The sequence below is a fragment of the Panulirus ornatus genome, chromosome 16 (assembly GCF_036320965.1).
Source record: "Panulirus ornatus isolate Po-2019 chromosome 16, ASM3632096v1, whole genome shotgun sequence".
Taxonomy (NCBI): Eukaryota; Metazoa; Arthropoda; class Malacostraca; order Decapoda; family Palinuridae; genus Panulirus; species Panulirus ornatus.
Genome location: NC_092239.1, coordinates 9851113 through 9877313, shown reverse-complemented (window position 1 = coordinate 9877313; position 26201 = coordinate 9851113). Strand labels below are relative to the sequence as shown.

General features: G+C 38.0%; 1 protein-coding gene across 3 annotated transcripts in view; it reads right to left on the bottom strand.

The window, feature by feature from the left end:
• The window catches only part of LIMK1 (LIM domain kinase 1), an 85977-nt gene that overhangs the window by 23026 nt on the left and 36750 nt on the right, over positions 1–26201 (bottom strand). For all 3 annotated transcript variants that reach the window (XM_071671247.1, XM_071671248.1, XM_071671249.1), the window contains 7 exons: positions 24680–24812; positions 19259–19367; positions 16690–16816; positions 14592–14727; positions 8300–8395; positions 3374–3631; positions 1043–1149 (listed from right to left, as the gene is read on the bottom strand). In XM_071671247.1, the coding sequence (XP_071527348.1) occupies positions 1043–1149; positions 3374–3631; positions 8300–8395; positions 14592–14727; positions 16690–16816; positions 19259–19367; positions 24680–24812 (966 nt within the window). The remainder of the gene's footprint in view (positions 1–1042; positions 1150–3373; positions 3632–8299; positions 8396–14591; positions 14728–16689; positions 16817–19258; positions 19368–24679; positions 24813–26201) is intronic.

Sequence of the window (26201 nt, the reverse complement as noted above, 5' to 3'; positions counted from 1 at the left end):
GTAAATGAGAGTGAGAACTGAGAGAGATGCTGTGATGTACACAATGCTGGGATCATCTGACATTCACAAACATACACACACAAGTGTTAGTACAGGTGGACATACGACCAAGCATAATTCTTATATTTACGTATATGTTTTAATTCATTTTTTTTCCAATTATATGTATGAATGGTCATAAGTCGCATAGGTCGTAAGTCAGGGACCATCTGTATGTATGTTATCTACCACCAAAGCTGTGTATGTGCATGAAATAGAATACAGCAGGAAAACAAATTCAACAAAAATAAAGAATGATCATCATGTCTTCCTCTCTTGTTGGATACTGTTGAATACATCATATGAAGACGATAAGCAAAGAAAGACTGACTAAGTGGATCTGTGTCTCTAATGGAGAGAAAAATGGGAAAGGGTGACTGGGATGATGGAATGAAGGTGTGGAGGCAGCTTCGGGGTAATGAGGTTAAACATTTAGAAGGATGTGAGGAATGAATGTCATAGAATCAAACTGAATTAATGCTGCATATCAAAGAGAAACAACACATATAAGGTGAATCACTGCACATGAAATGGTTAAGGGAAACAACACAGTGACTCATCTACAAAGCTTGACTGTAGATGGAGGGTCTAGTTTCAGTATATTATTCAACAGCTATGGAGCAGGTTTGTATACAATGCCCATTCAAATATTCTAGATGCAACCCTCCTAAGGCAGTAGAAGCAACTGGGTTTGATAAAAATATCAAGGAACTAAAAACTTAAGAATATAATAACATAAACAACAATTAATGAGAATTACTGCAACCCAAATTGACTAACTTTTAAAACATCATTGAAGGTAACAAAATACAATCAAATACCTACTGAAACTATTAAAGGCCTCAGCTTTAAAAGCCATGTCCATCTTATTACTAATACTGATAACAGATCACTACGATAGTTACAGAGAAAGATGTTGTAAGCTTAAAGTTTGAAGTACATTAAATATAGTCACTATAAGCCTAGAATACATAACCAAAGTAACCAAATAATCATTCCAAACCTCTTCTTTCTTGCATGTTTTTTTCCAAACTTTTTTCTCTCTGCCGTCCAGGTATTTTGAGGCATTATTCTTGCTAAGCCAAAGTCAGCAACTACAACTGTCTTATCCTGAAATTTAGTGAGAAGATGTTACATACTGAATTATATCATAAAAGTCTAACAAGATAATAGATGTGTTCTCAATAAACATTTTTGCAATGATAACCTTAAAAATCCTTTCTAAATGTCATGCTATGTTCTCCTACATTTAAAGCAGGATGGGTAAGTGATATTTTCCCAAGTCAATTTGGGTTTTGAACACATTTACATTTTCAAGTGACAAAGACCTAACTGCATTTGAACATTTGCTGGAGGATTCTCCATGTTTACAAAATGCCTAGAAATTAGGAGAAGCAGTTTCCAATTACTTTCACCACCATTTACTTTCATGACCCTCTTCTCTCTCAAATCATTTCCTCTTTTCTGAAAATCTCCACAAATCTTCACCCTTGCCTCCACCAGGTAAAGATAAAACATACCACTAACTGCCCCTCTCAACACATTCACATCCATGAGTCTCTCTTCTGCACACCTATTCATAAGTATGCAACCCAATAATACCCCTTACCACCTTTTCTACTCACCAACATATACTTACAGGTATTCCCAATTACCAATTCTTTTCAGCAAATAACTACACAAGCTGTTCACCACTCCTATTCACCTCACTGAATACCCTAAGTCCCCAAAGTATATCTTCAACTTCCACATCACTCACTCTTGCATTTCAATTATCCATCACTAATACCTGATAGTTTGCATCAAAACTGCTAACAGAATCACTCAGCTGCTCCTAGATCACTTGCCTTTCATCGTTCTTCTCATGCCCAGGTGCAAAAGAACTAATAACCATCAATAATCATATATCTCTTACAATCCACTTTCATTTTCATTCACATCAGTCCAGAGCTTACTTCCTTACACTCTTTAAAATTCCCACAATTCCTGCTTCAGCAGTAGTGCTACCCCTTTCTTAGCTTTTTCCTTCACTTCAATCTCTGACTCTACCCATTAGATACCCCTAAACCATTCTTGCCCTTTATCCTTAAGCTTTGTTTCATTCAGAGTAGGAGCATCTGGGTTCCTTTCCTCAAACAAATTACCTGTCTTTTTCTTATATTGCTTACATCCACACACATTCAGACACCCCATGGAAAATGACCACTCCTCACTTGCCATTCACTGTTCTAGCTTTTAAAAATATAAGTACAAGAGGGGGATGGTTTCCAGCCCCTGGCTCCTACTCCTCTTAGTCCCCTTGAACAACATACATGAAACATGAGGGAAGTATCCTTTCTCCCTATCACCAGGAATAATTTCACAGTAAAATACTTTCATAATGATGTCACAGGGAAGCAATTTTCAATCTGTATTACACCCAGTGGCAAAGTACAATTCGATTCTTATTTCGCCTACTAGCAGTCAGCTTGTAAACAAAAATGTGTTGCACCAAGTACTCACTCCTGCTTCAGTTTGTCAAGGTTTGTCCTGCCCCCAAAGTAAGTGGAGCCATTTTAGTGTATCTGACAATAATAATAAAGGTACTCAGGGTAGTATATGTCACACATGATGTAAAGTTAGAGGTGCTTGGGAGGTTTGATGATGACCAAAAACTCATGGATTTAGCCAAGTCCATGGGTCTTGCTCACTCAACTGTAGTAACTATCAAGAAAACAAATACAAAATTAGATCAATTTGTCTGGCACTCCATTAACAGCGATATTGATGTGTATGAGAAGAAGCAACATAATGAAACAGAAGAAAACCTTGAATGTTGTTCATTCTGACTAATAGTTAGTAAGGTAGTCATGAGACAGAAGCTGCTAATCAGGATTTAATTCTCAATGTTTCAACAGTTGTCCTCCTCAGGAGGACAACTCCTAAGTTGTTGAAAATTAATTCCTGATTAGCAGCTTATTTTTCACTGCTACCTTACTGACTAGAAGGAAACCCTCTTGAGTGTGTGGTGAGAAAACCCATATCTAAGGAACCTGTCCATACAATGATGATTATCAAAAAGGCTATATCATTATAAAGTGACTTAAAAGGTGAAGTAATTGAGACAAGCCTAAAAGTAACTATTGCCAAGGCCAACCCCTTGAGGGAGTTCCAGTTGGGAACAGGCATCAGAGATATACATAAACAGATAGACCTATGAATCCCTATCAATTTTCATGGATATATTAAAGTTACACAGTTTTTCAAGGGTAAAAATGATGCATTACATATCTTGAAGATTCTAAAATGAAAAAATCAATATAACTTATACAACATAATCATAACCAGCTCTTACTTCTCTGACTAAGCAGTTGTTGGAGTTAAGATCCCTATGAATAATATCACAATTATGTAGGTAAGCCATGCCTGCTGCTATGTCTTTAGCAAAACTAATTCGCTGATCCCAAGGTAAAGACTCTTCTAGATTATGGATGATCTCCTTCAGAGTACCTCCACCAATATATTCAGTAAGTAAATGGAGTTTACGGTCCTTGTATAGGACTCCAATAAATCGTAAAACATTCTTGTGACTCAAGCTTCTTAGGACTGCAACCTGGAAAAATACAACATTGTTAGAGCACAGAATATTAGCCATACAGCTCATACAACAAATTCTTAAACAAATGTTCACATATTACTTTACAACAATCAGTTCTACTGGTTCACTTTTTATGCTTTTTGCAAGCCACTTAATGTAAGACTCAGTTAATAAAGACTATTTTTCCCAGGTCAAAGATAAGACAGCCCTAAGGTTTTTTGCACTGACTATTCTCGAATCCATACCATAGGGAAAACTCTTTTGTACACTATACATAAATAAATCAAACAGTGCATCACAATTCCCAAAACGCTACCTACAACACACTACCTCTCTATAAGTCATAAAATGACATAACTTCATACTAACCATACTGCTCTCACAAAATAATACCCAGTAACATGCACTAACTAATGGAACTTGATAACACACACCAAAATAAGCACCTATCAACAGGCATCAAATAATATACAACTTTCCTGTTAAAGTTTTCATAACTCATAAAAAGCTCATATCCTTACAAAAAAAAAAAAGGTACTGCACAGAAAGATCATTTGTGCAAACAGTTTTTCTGGCAAAAAGCCACCTGGCAATTTGTTCAAGTAATGTACATCTCACAGATTCATTGCAACTGCAAGAATAAAATCAAAGGCACAGATGGTAAACTCTCACAGGTTCATTGCAACTGCAAGAACAGAATCAAAGCACAGATGGTAACCTCTCTTCAATGCAAAGACAAGTTAAAGTGAGACCTTAAGTGGCCATAATCTGTTTGTAGAGCTGGAGATGATGCACAATTTACACATACTTTCAGATTAACAAACTTATTCTGTAGAGGAAAACACTACATAACAGCAAATCTTATGATAGATAGTAGCTGATTTCATCTGGTTTTGTAGTGAGCCGGCCAACTATGCAATTGTTTTTTTTTTTCAGACTAATGAATTATTGGTTAACTTCAAAACAATGACCACAAATCAACCAGTCTCCAAAGTCCAAGTTTGTTCATTATATCATTATTTATTTATTTATTTATTTTGCTTTGTCGCTGTCTCCCGCGTTTGCGAGGTAGCGCAAGGAAACAGACGAAAGAAATGGCCTAACCCATCCCCATACACATGTATATACATACACGTCCACACACGCAAATATACATACCTATACATCTCAATGTACACATATATATACACACACAGACACATAGATATATACCCATGCACACAATTCACACTGTCTGCCTTTATTCATTCCCATCGCCACCTCGCCACACATGGAATACCATCCCCCCCCCCTCATGTGTGCGAGGTAGCGCTAGGAAAAGACAACAAAGGCCCCATTCGTTCACACTCAGTCTCTAGCTGTCATGCAATAATGCCCGAAACCACAGCTCCCTTTCCACATCCAGGCCCCACACAACTTTCCATGGTTTACCCCAGACACTTCACATGCCCTGATTCAATCCATTGACAGCACATCGACCCCGGTATACCACACTGATCCAATTCACTCTATTCCTTGCACGCCTTTCACCCTCCTGCATGTTCAGGCCCCGATCACTCAAAATCTTTTTCACTCCATCTTTCCACCTCCAATTTGGTCTCCCACTTCTCCTCATTCCCTCCACCTCTGACACATATATCCTCTTGGTCAATCTTTCCTCACTCATTCTCTCCATGTGCCCAAACCATTTCAAAACACCCTCTTCTGCTCTCTCAACCACGCCCTTTTTATTTCCACACATCTCTCTTACCCTTACATTACTTACTCGATCAAACCACCTCACACCACACATTGTCCTCAAACATCTCATTTCCAGCACATCCACCCTCCTGCGCACAACTCTATCCATAGCCCACGCCTCACAACCATACAACATTGTTGGAACCACTATTCCTTCAAACATACCCATTTTTGCTTTCAGAGATAATGTTCTCGACTTCCACACATTCTTCAAGGTTCCCAGGATTTTCGCCCCCTCCCCCACCCTATGATTCACTTCCGCTTCCATGGTTCCATCCGCTGCCAGATCCAATACGCTATAAAACACTTGCATGAAGGTATAAAAAGAGCAAAAGAAAAAATCATGACAACAGATTTAGAGGAGCAGGTAGAAAATGATTCCAAATTATTTGAGGATGATGATCTGTTTTTTGGATTGTGTGGAATGATTTTATGAACAGTGACTCTTTCAGCAGCAAAAGGTGACCATGATATACTGTATCATAGACAGTGTTGCTAGTGCCTGAGTGACATTGACAACATTGCATCTGACTGGTGTTTCTGGTGACATTCCAAACTTTTATAGTTTTGCATATACGAAAAAAGTAACAAATGAATCACAATAATAATAGCAAGAAATTATTCATTATATGAGATAAAACATAATCAGTAATCAGTTTTTTGAATTAGGTAAAACAAGTGATGAAACATTAGCAGTGGCAACTCACTTAACATTTTGGCTTAACTCATAATATTCAGCATATTCTGCTATAACTTCTCCATAACTTCAACTCATTATTACAGTGGAAGTATAGGATGAATGATAATTCTGAAGGGATTTCTTTATTGTTATATGAACAGCTTTGAAACTGTAAAGTTGAAAACATTTTTCAAACAACTTGAAAAACATGGATTTTGTATTGAAAAGGTAATAAAAGAGTTAAATTAGAGGAGATAATTTGTCTGTGCAGGATATTATGAGATTCTTTTTCTTGTCCAAATCTGATGCTAATTAGTGTTCTAAGGGCATTCAGTCTGTGTGTTGCTTTTGTATTGATGTTACTGATACGCGGAGTGAATGTCATATGTGTGCATTGTATGTGATATCCAGAATGGTTGATATTTTTATTTTAGTAAGGGTGATTGTCCATTCAAGGTGACTGGAGGGTGTGAGCTAGATTTTGTTTGTCTGGGGATAAGAGAGTGACTGAAGAATTCTGTGGAGATGCAGACATTCTGCTCTGGGTGACCCATTTTCCAATCATTTTCCTCATCTCTAATAGGTGCAAAAATAAATATGCTTCTCAAGTTTGGTTCCTATATGTAAAGAAGCAAAGAGCTAATGCAGAAAGCCCAGTGAAGAACAAAGACGACATCAAAAATGAGAGCGCTAGATCACGGGGAAAGGCAAGACGCCTCAAAGTTGCTCACAACAGATGTGAGTGAGGAGCGTACTAATCACAACCTTTAATTTTTCAAAACAAACAGATGACACAGACAAAGATATAGGGATGCAGCATCCAGAGGACATATCAAGAATTTAAACAAGAAACTTGTTGAAAAAAAGAAGTGAGGAAGCACTTTTAAAGTATAAAAGAGTTGAAGGAATGGAATAAGATGAATGAAGACATAGTTAAAGTGAAAATCAACCATATCTAAAATGTGATAATAACATTCAAGAGATGTGGGACCACTAAAGTAAAATGCCCTCTTCACACAAGCAATCATAAAAGCATAATAAAAACACACGTGCAAGGTTCACAGCAAAACATCCCACATGTATAACTCTTGTGGCAGAGCACAAAAATCCATCAATTTGCATGCAGACTACTGGGGCAGCACTGCAACAACAAAGCAGCCTGCATGTACTATCAATCTACAAGCTAACTACATGGAGAGAAATGACAAAATCAACACAATTTCAGTGGCAATATTATCAAAAATTAAAACATTGTCTCATAGTGTATTTTTGTATGAAAAACAAAAATTATGTACTGCAAACTGATAATTATTCTTTGTCATTCGCCTAATCCTCAGTAAATCACTACATCTTTGTATCAAAGAAACTTAACCAGGCTTCTAATATTCTGTATCTACCATATAACAGGAAACAAGTACAATCTATGCAACATTTATGTAAACCAATAAGCTAAATCTAAATCTCTGACACCCATTCCCTTTAGGAACTCCCTCAAGGAAGTGTTCATGGCAAAAGACTTTCCATAACTGTTGAACTCCAGTGGCACTGGCACTAAAACTATTAAGTAACAGTCATTTGTACGCATTAGGTTAACTATTTCCAAGAGGTACAATGGTTGGCTCTGATAGTTCAAAAAAGCACAGCCATTAGTCTTCTTCCTTTTAGATACAATTGCAATGCATCCTTTCTGGTGGTTTACCATGAAACACTTCAGTTCCACAATATCCTTTAGGGATTATTACCATTTAACTTCCTTTCTCGCTGTTTACCCTTTCTCATACATTCCTTCATCTTCTCCTGCTTTATTACTTTCCCTATGGGTAACACCTTAGATAGTCATCATCCTTTTCATACCTCTTTTTCTTGTTAGTGTGCTGCAAGTGGCAAATGTTTCATTGATATCATAGAAAGACAAGCTGATTCTTAAGCCAGTATTTCATGCACTATTGCTGAGCCTAAAGCATGTAAATTGTATAAACATACACAGAACAAAATATTTGGTAAAAGTTTTAGATGCACCACTCTAACCATATCAAAAGCTATATACAAACATGCAGATGACATAGATTTACATTTTCAGTGTTTTACACTAACAAAAAGAGGTGCTACAATACAAGTAGACCTACGTAGCTTAATAGCTGGCTCTACATACAACTGTGAATGAAAACAGAAAAGTCACATCAATACTGAAATTTGCAATTATCTCCATAAAGCATTATATTATCAAAACTTTCTAACTAGGGGAAACATAGTAACACAAGTACCTCTTTAAGAAAGTTCTTCTGAGCTTGTTCATCTACTCTGTACAGTTCCTTTAGCACCATTACTTCCCCTGTCTCTGAGTGTGTCATTTTGTACACCTGATAAAAACAAAAAACAAAACAATTAGTTACAAAATTATTATCTAATTAGACTACATACTTCATGATAGCAAAATAAAAAGGTATGTCATTTTCATCCAGAAGAATGACTGCCATTAATATTTCTTTCTTTTTCTTTTATACTATTCGCCATTTCCCGCATTAGCGAGGTAGCGTTAAGAACAGAGGACTGGGCCTTTGAGAGAATATCCTCCCGTGGCCCCTTCTCTGTTCCTTCTTTTGGAAAATTGAAAAAAAATGAGAGGGGAGGATTTCCAAACCCCCGCTCCCTTCCCTTTTAGTCGCCTTATACGACACGCAAGGAATACGTGAGAAGTATTCTTTCTTCCCTATCCCCAGGATAATATATATATATATATATATAAAGGCAGACAGTGTGAATTGTGTGCATGTGTATATATGTATGTGTCTGTGTGTGTATATATATATGTACATTGAGATGTATGGGTTTGTATATTTGCGTGTGTGGACGTGTATGTATATACATGCGTATGGGGGTGGGTTGGGCCATTTCTTTCGTCTGTTTCCCCGCGCCACCCCGCCATTAATATATATTATAAATTAATATAGGTAGAAGGCAGTAGTTGGTAGGCAGCCAACAAGTAGGGAGGTATATTACCAGTACTACCCACCTGGGTATTGGGAGTGTTAGTAACAGCTGCTTAGTAACCCAGCACTACAGTGGTTGTCCAGCAGCACTCCTATGACCCAGGTGGCTGTCACTCTCTCTGCCTCACTTAAATGTGGACTACTGGCATTCTGTCCACAAGCATACACCTTTCCTTGTCATACATAACACCAGACAACAAATAACTCACACAGCTCATCCTTTGTAACTCTATGTTTTCCTATGGTGAACACTACGTGCTAGCCCTGCCTTTTGGCAAAATGATAGGAACAGTAGACAGAAGTAGTAGGTAGGAACATTTGGGTAGGAGCATTAGGTAGAAAGAAGGATTAGATAGTAGTTGGCTGGATTATGAGGTAGGAGCCTATGCAAACACTGCACTAGAAATGCCCTCAGCCAATGGCCTGTTAAGGGTGAGGCACTAAAGGCTAAGTAATGGCAATGGAGTTCACTAGTTCTGGAGACTCTATTACCATGCCCACCCCTTGAGGGAGTTCCAATTGGAACAGGCATCTGATAGACAGATAGATAGATAGATAGATAGAAATATAGATAGATGGACAGATAGATAATATATGGTGAGGTGTATGGGAGGATAGTTATTGAGAGGGTGAAAGCATTTACCAAGGTTCAGATTGGGGAGGAGCAGTGTGGTTTCAGAAGAAGCAAAGGATGTGTGGAAAATGTGTTTGATTTAAGAATGTGTGTGAGAAATAGAGAAACAGATGGGTTTGTATGTGGCATTTATGGATTTGGAGAAAGCATATGACAGGGTTGACAGAGATGCCTTGTGACAGGATATGAGAATATACAGAGTGGGAGGAGAGCTGCTAGAAGCAGCAAGAAGTTTATATAAAAGGTGTACGGCATGCACACAAGTAGGAGAGGAAAGTGAATTGTTCCAAGTGAAAGTTGGTCTATAAAAGGGAAGTAAATGTAAGTGGTGGAGAGAGGGGCAAGTATGCAGTTTGTGAAGGATGAGAGGGCCTAGAAAGTGAGTCTTGTTTGCTGAAGATACAGTACTGGTGGTGGATCTGAGTGAGAAACTGCACCAGTTTGTGACTGAGTTTAAAGTGTGTGAAAAGAGCAAGTTAAGAGTACATGTGAATGAAAGCAAGGTTACTAGGTTTATCAGGATCGAGGGACAAGTTAGTTGGGGTGTAAGTTTAAATGGGGAAAACTTGGAGGAAGTGAAGGTTTTAGATGCCTGAGAGTGAACACAGCAATGAAAGGAACCGAAGAAGAAGTGACTCACAGAGTGGGTGAGGGGGGAAAGGTTGTGAAAGCATTAAAGAATGAGTGGAAAGAGAAAATGTTAAGCATTAAGACAAAAATAGGTATTTTTGAAGGTATAATAATCCCAACAATATCATGTGAATGCAAGGCATGGGCTACAGATGAGGCTGGGCAGAGGAGAGAGGCCGTGTTGGAAATAAAATGTTTGAGAACATGTGATGTGACATGGCTTGATCGAGTAAGTAATGAAAGTGTAAGAGAGATGTGTGATAATAAATAAAGTGTCAGAGCAGAAGAGGGTGTGCTGAAAATGTTTGGGCATATGGGGAGAATGAGAGAAGAAAAGGATGACAGAGAGGATATATGTGCGAGAAGTGGAGGGAACAAGGAGAACAGAAGGACCAAATTGGAGATGGAAGGATGGAATGAAAGCGATTTGGAGTGATCAGGATCATGAACATGCTGGAGGATGACAGGAATGCAAGGGATAGAGTGAATAAGAACAATGAGGTATTTTGAGGTCAATGTGCTGTCAATGGACTGAACCAGGGAATGTGAAGCATCTGAGAGAAACCATGGATAGGCCTGTGGGGCATGATTACACATAGAGAGCTGTGGTTTCATTGCATTACAAATGACAGATAGAGAATGGAAGTGAGTAGATATGGCCTTTCTTCATCTGTTCCTAAGCTACCAAGAATGGAAAAGACCATATATAGCCTTTCTTTATCTGTTCCTAGTGCAACCTTACTAAAGAAGGAAATGGCAATAAAGTATAAAAAAAGTAAGTAAACATGACAGAATATCCAGCAACCCTATATTCCCACATGAATATTACACAACAACAGGTCATCTTACATCCCTCTCATAGAATACCAAACTTTTGACTAAAATCAACAAAAATTATAAGTACAAAAAAGTAACAATACATTCATATCTAAATATTATATTGCATATCATTGCATCACATACAGGAATGAAAAATGGTTGTGTGGTAGAATGAACATGTAAAGATTTTAAAACACAAACTGGAAGCATTTACAAAGCCTCTGCATGAGAATTTGTAATGAAAAGTTGAAAAAACAGGACAAGGAATTTCAACAGCTCACATGAGCTTATATTGCTAGCCATGAATTTTTCTTAAACTTAAAAGCTTGACCAACAGCATAATCAAGCAAAACAAAACCATATATATAGAGTTTCACAGAAAAACAGTTAGACATCAAATTGACTTCTAGATGGTCATCTCTCACACAGTTGATTTTCAGCAATATCTGAAATAATTAAAAGAATAAAATTCTATCAGCCATTTAAGCAACTCTTACTATCTTAATAAAGTGCCTCACAAACAATTAAACCTTGGTATGATGCAAATACCTTTTTCTAACCCTTTCACATCTCTGTGATTACAGTGATGCCCTCTGAGCTCATATCTTGGTGTCATATAATGCCTCTGTGAATCCCTCCCTTATTTGAAATCCAAGCTGATGTTTTCACCAGTTACCCATGGATGTCATTACCAGCCCCTCACTACAGCTCAATGAATATCATGCAACTCAGTTATTCAAAGATCATCATAGGGGGAAGGGGGGTATATGTGCAGTGACTTGGTGTATACCATATATATGTGTCCACTTACATAAAATGGATATGCTATAAAGGGCAATTAATGAATTAATGGATAAGAGGAAAGTTTTCACAAATTATACTTTTCAAATGATGCAAAATTAGAGGAAAACGATCTTTCTGAAGAAAGCATCATAAACCTTGAGTATAACTTGAATACAACTATTTTCTTTTCTTTTCCTTTTACATTTTTCATGATTGAAAATGATATAACAGTTTGTAAGAAGAATGCACATGTAGGTCTTGAAAATCAAAAAAAAAATTTTCTACAAGGTGATGTCCAACAAGCAATCTTGGAATGAACAGGTCAATTCACTATAACCCTAACAATTTCATCCAAAAGCCCATGCTTCATTCCCCTTTCTGAATGGCCTCTTAGGATTGGTGTTTCAGGATCACTCTCAGCCAATCACCAACTTCCTCCAGAAAGATGTTACCGACCCATTGCAAATGACTTCTCAGCACTCATAATCCAAGGTGGTTTCAAACAATATAGATGAAAAGTTTTTGAGAAAAAGGAGATGGCACAGCAAGGAAAGAAAAACAAAAATTTTCTGCGAAACAGTGCCTCAGACAAAAAAGAGTTTACAACCTTTAGAACCTACACTTTTCTCCTCTGTTGTTTGTTCCACAAGCTATGAAATAATACCCATGTGAAGGAGGAGGGCTTCGAGAAAATTTTAAACAATAAAATAACAAACATAAATAACTGGAAAGATTCACAAGCATACTTGATTCCATCATACTTGGTAGAGGAATCTTGAGAGTTATTCATGATAGATCAACAATGTTTAAACTAAGGTACTGGCTGATGATGGTGGCAGAAGAATGCCAAAGGCCCCTTTCCTTGATTTCCTCCACCAACAATTCTCCTGAGGAAGGTCAAAGCAAAGACCACCTTCCTTGTATCATGTACTCTAGGATAGAGCCCTGTAAGCACCAACAAGACAAGTTTCTAGATGTACATAAATGTAATCCAATTTTAAAAGAGGTTACAGTGTCTCGGGGGAAATAAATAAATAATTCCCTCAGTAATCTCTGAAGAAACCAAAAAAATCCTGGAGGTCTCTGACTGGGCATGAAACACGAAGTTCTGTCAGCAATATCTTTTAAGAGGAGATCATACAAGGCCTATTCCTAATCAAACTTACACTCCAAAATGCCTGTCTCTGTTCAACACTAAACTTAATAACCTTGCTCTTATTCACATTTACTCATAACATTTTCCTTCCACATATTCTCCCAAATTTAGACAACAACTTCAGCTGTTCCTCACTCGATTCTGCCACCAATGCTGTATAATAAGCAAACAACAATGTGGTTTCACCCAGTGGACACGACTGGGATCCTGGAATCTTGATCACTGCAGAAGCATTACACAGACAAAGAAACACGTACAGCAGGAGGTGGGCAAGTATGTTTATGTGGTACAAACAGAATTGTAGTATTCTAAAATATTGACCAAGCACATAAAAGTATAACATTCTCACAAAAAACTAAATCATAAATATGAAAAAAAAATGGATACTGATAAATGAGATGGAAAAAACATGCATGGTAGGAGCACAACCTGACTGCACAATCCTGGAAAATGGTGAGCTCTAATGAGATGGCATGGAAAAAGTCAATGATGTAATCTCAGTGATAGTCGCTGATTAGCCAAGGGTGAGCCCAAAACAAGTGAGCTGCTGCAATCATGAATGAGTGCTCAGCAAGGGTGAGTGGAAGCTAGAGCTCCTTCACTGAAAATACAATGGGGTGGAAGGTTCTGACCCTAATATTCCAAAGGAATATATCTCATGCTCACAGGAAAGACAACAGAAGAGAAAAAATTGAAATGTTTAGGAAACATCAAAAAATCATTGTACTTTAAAATAGATGGCATTATGATTGATTAATAACAAACGAAAATAACATTAGCTTTTAATGTAGAGGAGAAGCAACAACTTTTTTCTCCTTTGTTGTCAGCTGAATCTTTTGGGAACACAGCTACTGTCCATCAACCTTTAGTTTCAATAAATGTTTCAATAACACCAAGCATTTTTAGTCACCTTCACAACACAAAATGGAAAAGGTCCCTGCTATGATCTATTTTTGCCTTATAATCTTCATGTCAAGATAATGAAAGTCTTTGGAGATTACTGTGGGAGTGGAATACTCTCAAATATGCTAAAGTACATCTTCATATGTTTGTTATTATGGAAAATTAGAACACAATTTTCTAAGTAAAATCATATACAATTCAACATTGTGATATGTCATTTATGTGTACAGAGTACTAATTAACTTATGCTGCTCTGCTACCATCCAAATGAAGCTCTCCAAGAGTAAAACATTCTTTAAAGCGTTTTTGTCAAAAACAAATAGGAGTACAATGGATTTTTATCATTCAAATCTAGTAAAGTATCTCACAAAAATGACACAGCATCACAGATTATTATATAACACAAGTGTGCAAATTTTAAAGAGGTCTCCTTGAAATATCCACACAGAATGATCAGTGCATGGAAAATATTGGGGCTGTAGTGTCTGGTTACAGGTGACACAGGCAAAGGCAACTTATATGTAAACCTAAACATATACATCCCAACCACAGTGAACAGAAAAAATATTAATCACGGCATCTACATCCTAGCAGCAGTAAACGCATTACGAAATCTAGTATCAACATCATCTTGATCTTACCTGTCCGAAGAAACCTTTGCCAAGAAGTTCTCCCTGAGTGAGATCAGATGCCCGGAAGATTCGGTGATTCTTTGGCTCTACACGGAATGACTTAGTTCTACTCAGATCATAGTAGCCACACTCACGAGAACAGTCACTAGCAATTGGAAAGAAGACAGATAAGAAGGTTAATCAGTATGACATTAACTTTACTGTCTTGACATCTCTAAGCCTTTACTGCTGAAATCAATATCTGCTGTCAATGTACATATGCTAATGAATGATTTTCTCTTGAATTATACTCTTACAGGCCATTTTATATATCATAGCATACTATTTCTTTATGCACTACAGACTCTGTGCGAGTGTAAACACTCCCTCATAATGACAATGCCCTCACTAACAGTCTCTCAATCTATCTTTCTACTTAACCTTCACCCTCCTTTGTCTATTTCAAAGTTGGTCTAGTATGTGTCTGATGAAACTCAAGTAAATATAAAATAATGAGGATGAGACAAAGTGAAAGAAGGCTTCAATACGACTATCATCCAGCACAAAATAAGCTTCAGATTTCTGTGTGTGAGAAGGAAATGGGAGTCCATACTGTTTCTAAACTGATCCTACGAGAAGAAATTATTCAAACAACCGAATATTAGAATAGCTCTCAAGTATATGAATGAGGAAATATTTACCAAACTGTTCATATCCCATATAACTCCAAAACTATACTATGCTTCTAAGGTTTGCCCATCGCACCTAAAGAAGCACAAAGAGGTAGCAGAGAAGGTCCTGAAGAGGGCAACAATTATGGTATAACAATTAAGACAGCTAAGTTACAGGGAATATGCCATCCTTGGAAGAGATATGAATGAGGGACAACCTAATCACAAACTTTAAGTTTTTAAAGCAGGTAATGATGACATAGACAGTGAACAGTTCTTCAAGAGCTGTAGAAATAGAGCAACCACAAGATATAACAAGAAATTAAGCAAAAAAACTGTTAAAAAGAAGCAGTAATGTACTTTTATAGAATAACAGTTTGGATAAATGTACCACAAAGACTGACAACATGGTTAATGCACACAGCATACATATAATTAAGAAGTTGTACAACAGCAGATAATGCTTCTAGAATGTAAAATTAAACTACACATACAATAAAATCTGACACCACAAAAGATATATCATCCATGCAGCATTACATTACACAATTAGAAAAATGGCTCATCCCAAACTGATGTCTGCACCTCTAAAGAACTCTTCAATCACTCTTTTAACCTCTGACAGACACAAATCCTGTTCACACCCTTTAGTCATCTTCAAAGGACAATCATTCCCTTAGTTAGCAAAACACTGACCATTCTAGGCATCACATATGACACACATGACATTCACTCCCCACACCAATTACATCAACAGAAGAGCAAAACACAAACTAAATACCCTCAAAACACTACCTAGCATTAGATTTGGACAAGAAAAAGAATCCCTTTGCACTCTCTACAAACAATTCTTCCACTCTACTCTTCACTATGCCTCATCTACCTGGTCTTCCATCCTCTCAAAAGCAAACAGAACAAAGCTGCAAACCACAAAACATAGTGCGACATGTTGTTCATGGGCTGAAACAGGGCATATGAAAAAGTCTGTGGGGCTTGGTTGTGGACAAGAGGTTCTGGTTTCACTGCATTATACATGACCACAGAAAGGATCCACTACAGAGTGGATACACGTGAAGGAGGCTATTTCTTTATCTGTTCTTGACGCTACTTCACACACAAAGGAAATGGTGATCATTTATATAAAAAAAAAATTCATAAACGTTCTAATTAGAAAAAGTCATTTATACTTCTTTGATATAGAATGAAACAGGTCAAATGAGATGTAGGACTTCAAGATGAATAAAGCTGGTCTTTAGACGATGTTACAAAAGTATCCACATAACAGTGATGTTTTAAAGAATCAATTCTTCATAAAACTGCCAAGAGTTCAATACCATATATTTTCTAAAAACGTCTTAACTCTGCTGATTTCTTTTACTTTAATACCCTAATCCTAAATGTCTTCATAAATCATCAGCCCTAATATCTTCATATTCACTTTTTCTCACATCACTTACTTGTCTAATAACTTAGGAAGTGATGATGCTCTCTCTTTAGATCCTCGTCCTCGTCTCAGTTGTCGACTACGCTGAGTACCAGACACATAGCCTTCATCTCTCCTCTTAAAAAGGCGTTCTCTCAAGCCTGTATTAAGTACAATTAATCAATGTTTGAGTCCTTTACCCAGATCACATTACATATGGGTGCAACTAATTTAGGGGTTCAAAATCATAACAAAACTGACTAACTTTCTTCCATGAAAAAGACTTTAAAATATGAAAATTTTGTATAATCATTTCTAATCAAGTTCTGAAGTACATTTTTGTAAATACAGAAACCACTTTTTTCATTTTTTTTTTTTTTTTTTAAACTATTCGCCATTTCCCGCGTTAGCGAGGTAGCGTTAGGAACAGAGGACTGGGCCTTTTTTGGAATATCCTCACCTGGCCCCCTCTGTTCCTTCTTTTGGAAAATTTAAAAAAAAAACGAGAGGGGAGGATTTCCAGCCCCCCGCTCCCTCCCCTTTTAGTCGCCTTCTACGACACGCAGGGAATACGTGGGAAGTATTCTTAATCCCCTATCCCCAGGGATAGTCTTTTTTCATAAACTCATAATTTAGTCTACATAATATAACTTCTCTCCAAAGTATATAATCTTCATTACACTCTGTACCATTCTCCTTCCTCATGGCCACTGTTTCATACTCCAAGGAATTCCATGGTCTATTTTTCTCAAAAAGCTTTACTTTTATATTCATTACTAGTTATGTGTAGGAGCACTCTCCATAAACATAAAACCCATTTTGTATGAATCAAAACTAATTTCAGTCTATATGCACTATATTCTGTATCTGGTGTGTGGTTTCAGTTTCTGATTCAATCTGAATTGAAAAAATTTAGGAATAATTCTATTCATAATTCAATAATAAAAAAATTCATTTTCCAAGTACCTTTTTATTCCTTTCTTTTTCTTGAACTTCCTCTTACATTCTACTCCTTTTTCATACACAGGAAGAGCACTCGCAGTGAGCAACATAAATGCATTCAGAAATATTACACTGTCCACAATAAAAAATGAGAGGTAGGAATGAAAATGTAAAACTTCCTCCCTGTACAGTACAAATAGGTAATTACAAATAAGCAAACTGATAATCAAATGTGGGGAAGATACTGTGCCCTAACACTGTTATATAATATTTTTTGATGGTGATACTTCTACAAGATAATAAGTATATGTGATGAAAACCTTTAATGATCATGCTGTATATGCTTATGGCAAAAACAATTCCAAAAATATCATATAACTAATAACATATGATAGAGAATACTAGCTGAGTACCTTATAAACCTGGCAGCAGAGCACCACAGGTTAAAGCTGCACAGATGTCAACAGCATTTCACCCAGTTAAGCTATCCTATCCTTTTGCTTAACAAATTGTTCTGGTTAAATACGTGAACAAACTTATGATTTTTTTCAGTTACTTGATAACATGATGCACACAGAGTGTTCCTTGGATATCAGAACTGCCACAACAATATAGGTAATGATGTACCTGCATTGTACTTGGCATATTCTTGTGTCAAAATTACACTAAAAAATCTACTCTGGAACATAATCCCCCTTATCCTACTAAATCCTTTGGTTGTATGCAATTCACTGGCCAGTTATTCCTCTAAGTAGTGTTTTCCAGAGCACAAGAACTATGCAGTTGATAAAATATGTAAGGGCCACTACCATCTAACCTATATGCCATGCCACCACACAGCATTACCAATACACATCAGCAGTTTTTAGCTATTTAATGATGTTAGGGTATGGAGGCACATGCGGGGATGGGATGATATAGAATGGGGTGAACTAGGGTTGGATAGGTACAAGTGAGCACATGGGAAAGACATGCAACAGGAGACTTGATAGTTCATGAAGAGGTAGGGAATTAGGTAGACAGGTCAAAGGATGTAGCATGGAGTGTAAGCTAGGAAGATGGAGAAAAGAGGGATCCCATCAGTGCTATTTTTGACTTTTCTGGTATGGAATATTCAGTTTGGAGGTCTTTTTTATTTCCTTCCTATTGTTCATCTTTTCTGTATGTCATAGGTTCTTCTCATGATCAGAATTCCTTAAATGAAACATAGGGGAAAAAAGAGAAAAAAAGAGTAAAAATAAAATGGAAATGAAATACAAAAAAAAAAATGTACAAAGATAAGAAGTAATAAAGAAATGGTTAGGTGTACAACACATGTAAGGATAAGATACCGAGATTAGGTCAGAAGTCTGGTTTTAAGGAGAGAAAAATAAGAATAACAATTCTGATACTTTGGGTATAAAATACTACCAGAAATTACTTAATATGCTGTTTGCAAATAAAACTCACTTGTATCAATATGCATTTCCAAAACAACATCCTGTAAGACACTGCAGAAAAAATACATACATAAGGCAGCAGAGTGCTAACAAATAAACACACAAAAGTTTCAATGCACGAGCACATAACATACAGTACCTCTTTTTCAAAGTGTAAAATAGGAACCACCTTTAAGAAAAATCACAAAAAAATTATTCTCAAGTTTAAAAAGGTCCACCAACCTTCCTTCTGTTGCTGGTCATGTAAAGGGGATATATTTCGACAAGGTGACAAGAAAGGAAAGCTCTGTCGTCTAGTTGACACTTGCTCAGGATCATGCTCTATGGTTAACTGAAAACAAGAAAAACTTACTGAAACTTAAAGGTAACACCCAAATTCTTCATAGTCAAAATCTAAATTACAGTTCAATTACTTTCCTCTCCCTATTCCATTCTAGATTTCATTAACTTCCTGTGTCCATCTTTATCAATTTTCATCAATTTGTGCTATTCCATATAATTTTTGCCTCCACCCATATCAAACAGTGATTTCTGGTCAATACAATATCTGCTATTCATTAAAAGTAAAAAAATTCCTAACTTCTGCAACTGCTCTAAATCACTCATCTTTTATGTCAAACACTTGAGTAATCAACAAATAGACCTTACTGAAACCAAGAGCTGATTGAAAAAATATCAAAAATGGAAGGGTAAGATAAAATGAGGAAACAAGAGTAAGAAATATGTAATAAGTGTATGGTGTTTCACAGGAAAATTCTAAGTTTGTCCCAGCAGCTTAGTTTCATTGGTATGCAAAAGATAATGCCAGGCAACCCTTCAACAATCTTAAGTCAAGATAGTACTACTTCTCAGTGGCTCCAGTCCACAACCTACCATCTCTAGCATGCACTCTATTTTTGCTTGTTAAAGTAGAATTAAAGCTATTTACAATGATTCCCACTTAAACTTAATCAGCTTTTATCATAAGATTACCTTTATTCATGACTCACATCCTCCAATTACCTCATCATAAATCAGTAAGGATTTTTCTACATAAGGCTCTGTCATCTGTTCTAGAGGCTACCTCGCTTACACAGGAAATGGGAAACATGTATGGGGATGAGAGGGCCTGGGAAGTGAGTCAGTTGTTGTTCGCCAATGATACAGCTCTAATGGCTGATTTGAGTGAGAAACTGCAGAAGTTGGTGACTGAGTTTGGAAAAGTGTGTGAAAGGAGAAAGTTGAGAGTAAATGTGAATAAGATTAAGGTTATTAGGTTCAGTAGGGTTGAGGGACAAATTAATTGGGATGTAAGTTTGAATGGAGAAAAATTGGAGGAAGTGAATTGTTTTAGATATCAAGGAGTGGACTTAGCAGCAGATGGAACCACGGAAGCAGAAGTGAGTCACAGGGTGACGGCGGGGGAAAAGGTTCTGGGAGTGATGAAGAATGTGTGGAAGGAGAGAATATTATCTTGGAGAGCAAAAATGGGTATGCTTGAAGGAATAGTAGTTCCAACAATGTTATATGGTTGTGAGACATGGGATATAGATAGGGTTGTATGGAGAGGGTGGATGTGTTGAAAATTAAATGTTTGGGGACAATATGTGGTATGAGGTGGTTTGATCAAGTAAGTAATGAAAGGGTAAGAAAGATGTTTGGAAATAAAAAGAGTGTGGTTGAGAGAGCAGAAGAGGGTGTGTTGAAATGGCTTGGACATAAATAGAGAATGAGGGGAAAGACTGACAAAGAGTATATATGTGTCAGAGGTGGAGAGAACAAAGAGAAGCATGAGACCAAACTGGAGGTGGAAGGCTGGAGTGAAAAAGATCTTGAGCAATCGGGGCCTGAATATACAGAAGGGTGAGAGGCATGCAAGAAACAGAGGGAATTGGAAAGATGTGGTATGCCAAGGTTGACATGCTGTCAATGGATTGAACTAGGGCATGTGAAGCATCTGGAGTATATTAAAGAGGTTTAAGTTTGTTGAGTATTCCTGGGAAATTATATGGGAGGGTATTGATTGAGAGGGTGAAGGCATGCACAGAGCATCAGATTGGGGAAGAGCAGTGTGCTTTCAGAAGTGGTAGAGGATGTGTGGATCAGGTGTTTGCTTTGAAGAATGTATGTGAGAAATACTTAGAAAAGCAAGTGGATTTGTATGTAGCATTTATGGATCTGGAGAAGACATATGATAGAGTTGACAGAGATGCTCTGTGGAAGGTATTATGAATATATGGTGTGGGAGGCAAGATGCTAGAAGCAGTGAAAAGTTTTTATCAAGGATGTAAGGCATGTGTACATATAGGAAGAGAGGAAAGTGATTGGTTCGCAGTTAATGTTGGTTTGCGGCAGGGGTGCCTGATGTCTCCATGGCTGTTTAATTTGTTTATGGATGGGGTTGTTAGGGAGGTGAATGCAAGAGTTTGGGAGAGAGGGGCAAGTAAGCAGTCTTTTGTGGATGAGAGAGCGTGAGAAGTGAGTCAGTTGTTGTTTGCTGATGATACAGCGCTGGTGGCTGATTCAGGTGAGAAACTGCAGAAGCTGGTGACTGAGTTTGGTAAAGTGTGTGAAAGAAGAATGCTGAGAGTAAATGTGAATAAGAAGAAGGTTATTAGGCACAGTAGGGTTGAGGGACAAGTCAATTGGGAGGTAAGTTTGAATGGGAAAAACTGGAGAAAGTGAAGTATTTTAGATATCTGGGAGTGGATTTGGCAGCAGATGGAACCATGGAAGCAGAAGTGAATCATAGGGTGGGGGAGGGGGCAAAAGTTCTGGGAGCGTTAAAGGAAATGTGAAAGTCAAGATCATCATCTTGAAAAGCAAAAATGGGTATGTTTGAAGGAATAGTGATTCCAACAATGTTATATGGTTGAGAGGTGTGGGCTATAGATAGAGTTGTGCGGAGGAAGGTGGCTGTGCTGGAAATGAGATATTTGATGACAATATGTGGTGTGAGGTGGTTTCATCAATTAAGTAATGAAAGGGTAAGAGAGATGTGTGGTAATAAAAAGAGTGTTGTTGAGAGAGCAGAAGAGGGTCTTTTGAAATGGTTTGGTCACATGGAGAGAATGAGTGAGGAAAGATTGACAAAAAGGATATATGTGTCAGAGGTGGAGGGAATGAGGAGAAGTGGGAGACCAAATTGGAGGTGTAAAAATGGAGTGAAAAAGATTTTGAGTGATCGGGGCTTGAACACGCAAGAGGGTGAAAGGCTTGAAAGGAATAGAGTGAATTGGAATGATGTGGTATACCGGGGTCGACGTGCTGGCAATGGATTGAATCAAGGCATGTGAAGCGTCTGGGGTAAACCATGGAAAGTTTTGTGGGGCCTGGGTGTGGAAAGGAAGCTGTGGTTTCAGTGCATTATACATGACAGATAGAGACTGAGTGTGAACGAATGGGGCCTTTGTTGTCTTTCCTAGCACTACCTCGCACACATGAGGGGGGAGGGGGATGTTATTCCATGTGTGGCGAGGTGGCGATGGGAATGAATAAAGGCAGACAGTGTGAACTGTGTGCATGTGTATATATGTATGTGTCTGTGTGTGTATATATATGTGTACACTGAGATGTATGGGTATGTATATTTGCGTGTGTGGACGTGTATGTATATACATGTGTATAGGGGTGGGTTGGGCCATTTCTTTCATCTGTTCCCTTGCGCTACCTCGCAAACGTGGGAGACAGCGACAAAGCAAAATAAAAAAATAATAATTTTTTTTTTTTTTTTTTTTTTTTTTTATACTTTGTCGCTGTCTCCCGCGTTTGCGAGGTAGCGCAAGGAAACAGACGAAAGAAATGGCCCACCCCCCCCCATACACATGTATATACATACGTCCACACACGCAAATATACATACCTACACAGCTTTCTATGGTTTACCCCAGACGCTTCACATGCCTTGATTCAATCCACTGACAGCACGTCAACCCCGGTATACCACATCGCTCCAATTCACTCTATTCCTTGCCCTCCTTTCACCCTCCTGCATGTTCAGGCCCCAATCACACAAAATCTTTTTCACTCCATCCTTCCACCTCCAATTTGGTCTCCCTCTTCTCCTCGTTCCCTCCACCTCCGACACATATATCCTCTTGGTCAATCTTTCCTCACTCATCCTCTCCATGTGCCCAAACCACTTCAAAACACCCTCTTCTGCTCTCTCAACCACGCTCTTTTTATTTCCACACATCTCTCTTACCCTTACGTTACTCACTCGATCAAACCACCTCACACCACACATTGTCCTCAAACATCTCATTTCCAGCACATCCATCCTCCTGCGCACAACTCTATCCATAGCCCACGCCTCGCAACCATACAACATTGTTGGAACCACTATTCCTTCAAACATACCCATTTTTGCTTTCCGAGATAATGTTCTCGACTTCCACACATTCTTCAAGGCCCCCAGAATTTTCGCCCCCTCCCCCACCCTATGATCCACTTCCGCTTCCATGGTTCCATCCGCTGCCAGATCCACTCCCAGATATCTAAAACACTTCACTTCCTCCAGTTTTTCTCCATTCAAACTCACCTCCCAATTGACTTGACCCTCAACCCTACTGTACCTAATAACCTTGCTCTTATTCACATTTACTCTTAACTTTCTTCTTCCACACACTTTACCAAACTCAGTCACCAGCTTCTGCAGTTTCTCACATGAATCAGCCACCAGCGCTGTATCATCAGCGAACAACAACTGACTCACTTCCCAAGCTCTCTCATCCCCAACAGACTTCATACTTGCCCCTCTTTCCAAAACTCTTGCATTTACCTCCCTAACAACCCCAACCATAAACAAATTAAACAACCATGGAGACATCACACACCCCTGCCGCAAACCTACATTCACTGAGAACCAATCACTTTCCTCTCTTCCTACACGAACACATGCCTTACATCCTCGATAAAAACTTTTCACTGCTTCTAACAACTTTCCTCCCACACCATATATTCTTAATACCTTCCACAGAGCATCTCTATCAACTCTATCATATGCCTTCTCCAGATCCATAAATGCTACATACAAATCCATATATATATATATATATATCTTTCATACTATTCGCCATTTCCCGCGTTAGCAAGGTAGCGTTAAGAACAGAGGACTGGGCCTCTGAGGGAATATCCTCACCTGGCCTCGTTCTCTGTTCCTTCTTTTGGAAAATTAAATATATATATATATATATACACACAAATATAGTGCATACGAACACGCAATTCCATGTAACATACAAATCTCCAGCATCCTCAATTGAACCCAGGACCCCTGCGTGGCAGGCAGGAAAGCTACTGCTAGGGTATATATACATAAATGTGTTTTGGACACATATCAAATACAGTCTTCATGAGCACAAGTATTCTGGACACATAGTGCATCCTCTGTGCATGAATGTTCATGAACTTGCCTTTTCTGCTTGAGCATGGCAGCATCAGGAACTGTACCTTCGACAAAAAATCCTCATTTTCCTCCTTCATCTGTTTCTACTTTGAAAGAGATAATACATAAGAGGAAAAATTCCCACCTATATTGCTTCCTGTCCCCTCTCAGTTACTTACTATAACACACATGAGTACTGTAATATCCTTTCTCACTTATCCCCAGGAATAATGAGTAGTAAAAGAGAAAAAAGTACATGAATTTACATCTCCACGCACCTGCAAAACATCCTGTGAGCTGGTAATAAGGTTTTCAATGTCATCAATACAATGGTCTTCTACAGGTTTGCCATTAACTTCAAGAATCCGATCTCCAACATGCAGAGACATCAAGTCTGCTGCAGAGTCTAACCTGAGAGTTGAAAACAATATGATTTCTCTATATTAATGGGGTAAATGGAAGGTTACTATATGCAATGAAGGCATAATTTACCCAAAGAGTACGGCATCTGTGCAAGAGGAAAAGGAGAAGCATGAGTAGCTTCCATTAAAGGTGGGTCTTTCTCAAAGAAGTGTGATGTCCCCATGGTTGTTTAATTTGTTTATGAACAGGATAATGAAGGAGTCTGAATAGGGAGGACCTGGAGGGAATGAAGTGCCATAGGTATCTGGGAGTAGGTGTGGAAGTTGGCAGACCCATGGGAGCTGGTGGGTCAGGGGATGGGAGAGTGGGCAAAGGTCAAGGGTGCACTGAGAAATTTGTGAAAGAAGAGGTTAATGTCTATTAGAGCTTATGTTTGAAGGCATAGGAGTCCCAAGATGTGAATCTTAGGTCTTAAATGCACAAGAACGGAAGAGAGTAGATGTGTTGGAAGTAAAATGCCTGATTCAGGATGACTGCATTATGAATGATAGAATATGAGAGATGTGTGGTAATAAGCAAACACTAGTCAAGAGAGCTGACCAGAGAGAGCTGACCAGAGAATGCTGAAAGTGTTCATTCATACGTAGAGGATGAGCAAATAAAAGCTAAGAGGATCTTTATGTCATAAGTACCCTAGGGTGGGGAATGGAGAAGGAAAGACCATGAAGAGAATGTAAGAAAGGAGTAGAAAAGATTTTGGTGTACTGGGGCTTAAAAGATTCTCCTATGTGAGAGGTGTACATGGATAAAATAAACTGAATCATTGCTGTAAGTGGACTGAACCAGGGAATATAAAGTGGTCAATGTAACCCATGAAATAGTCTGTATGGCCTGGCTGTGAATGGTGGGCTCTGGTCTCAGTACATTATCTATAAAAGATAACATGGATGTGTACAAATGAGGATGTTCTTTCTTTACCCAAGGCATTACTTCACTAAGGTGGGAGAGGCATCTGTATGTAATGTAAATAACTTTATCATCTAGAACATAGGCCAATCATTGTTAAAATATTAGTATCAGGCACATACAAAACTTGAGTCATTTAGCAATAATGAGATATCATTTAACAACTCGATTGGGAATATTTAAACATACTCTGCATTACTGACATGCATAGGGGGAGGCTGGATGGGTTCAAACCCCTAACCTTCAGCCTAGATATGCCCTTCCTGTGCCATATAAATACCACAAAAATGCTTTTACTCTCTCATGATCCTTTGCCCTTTTAACGATCTATGCATGGTACTACTCTGCATACTCAATCTTTGAAATTATTCAAGGATAACATTACACTTCAAGCAGAGCAATTGCTTAGTTGGGGCCTTAGGCCCTACATTTCCACTCTATACAAACAACCTACTCATCTAGAAATATATC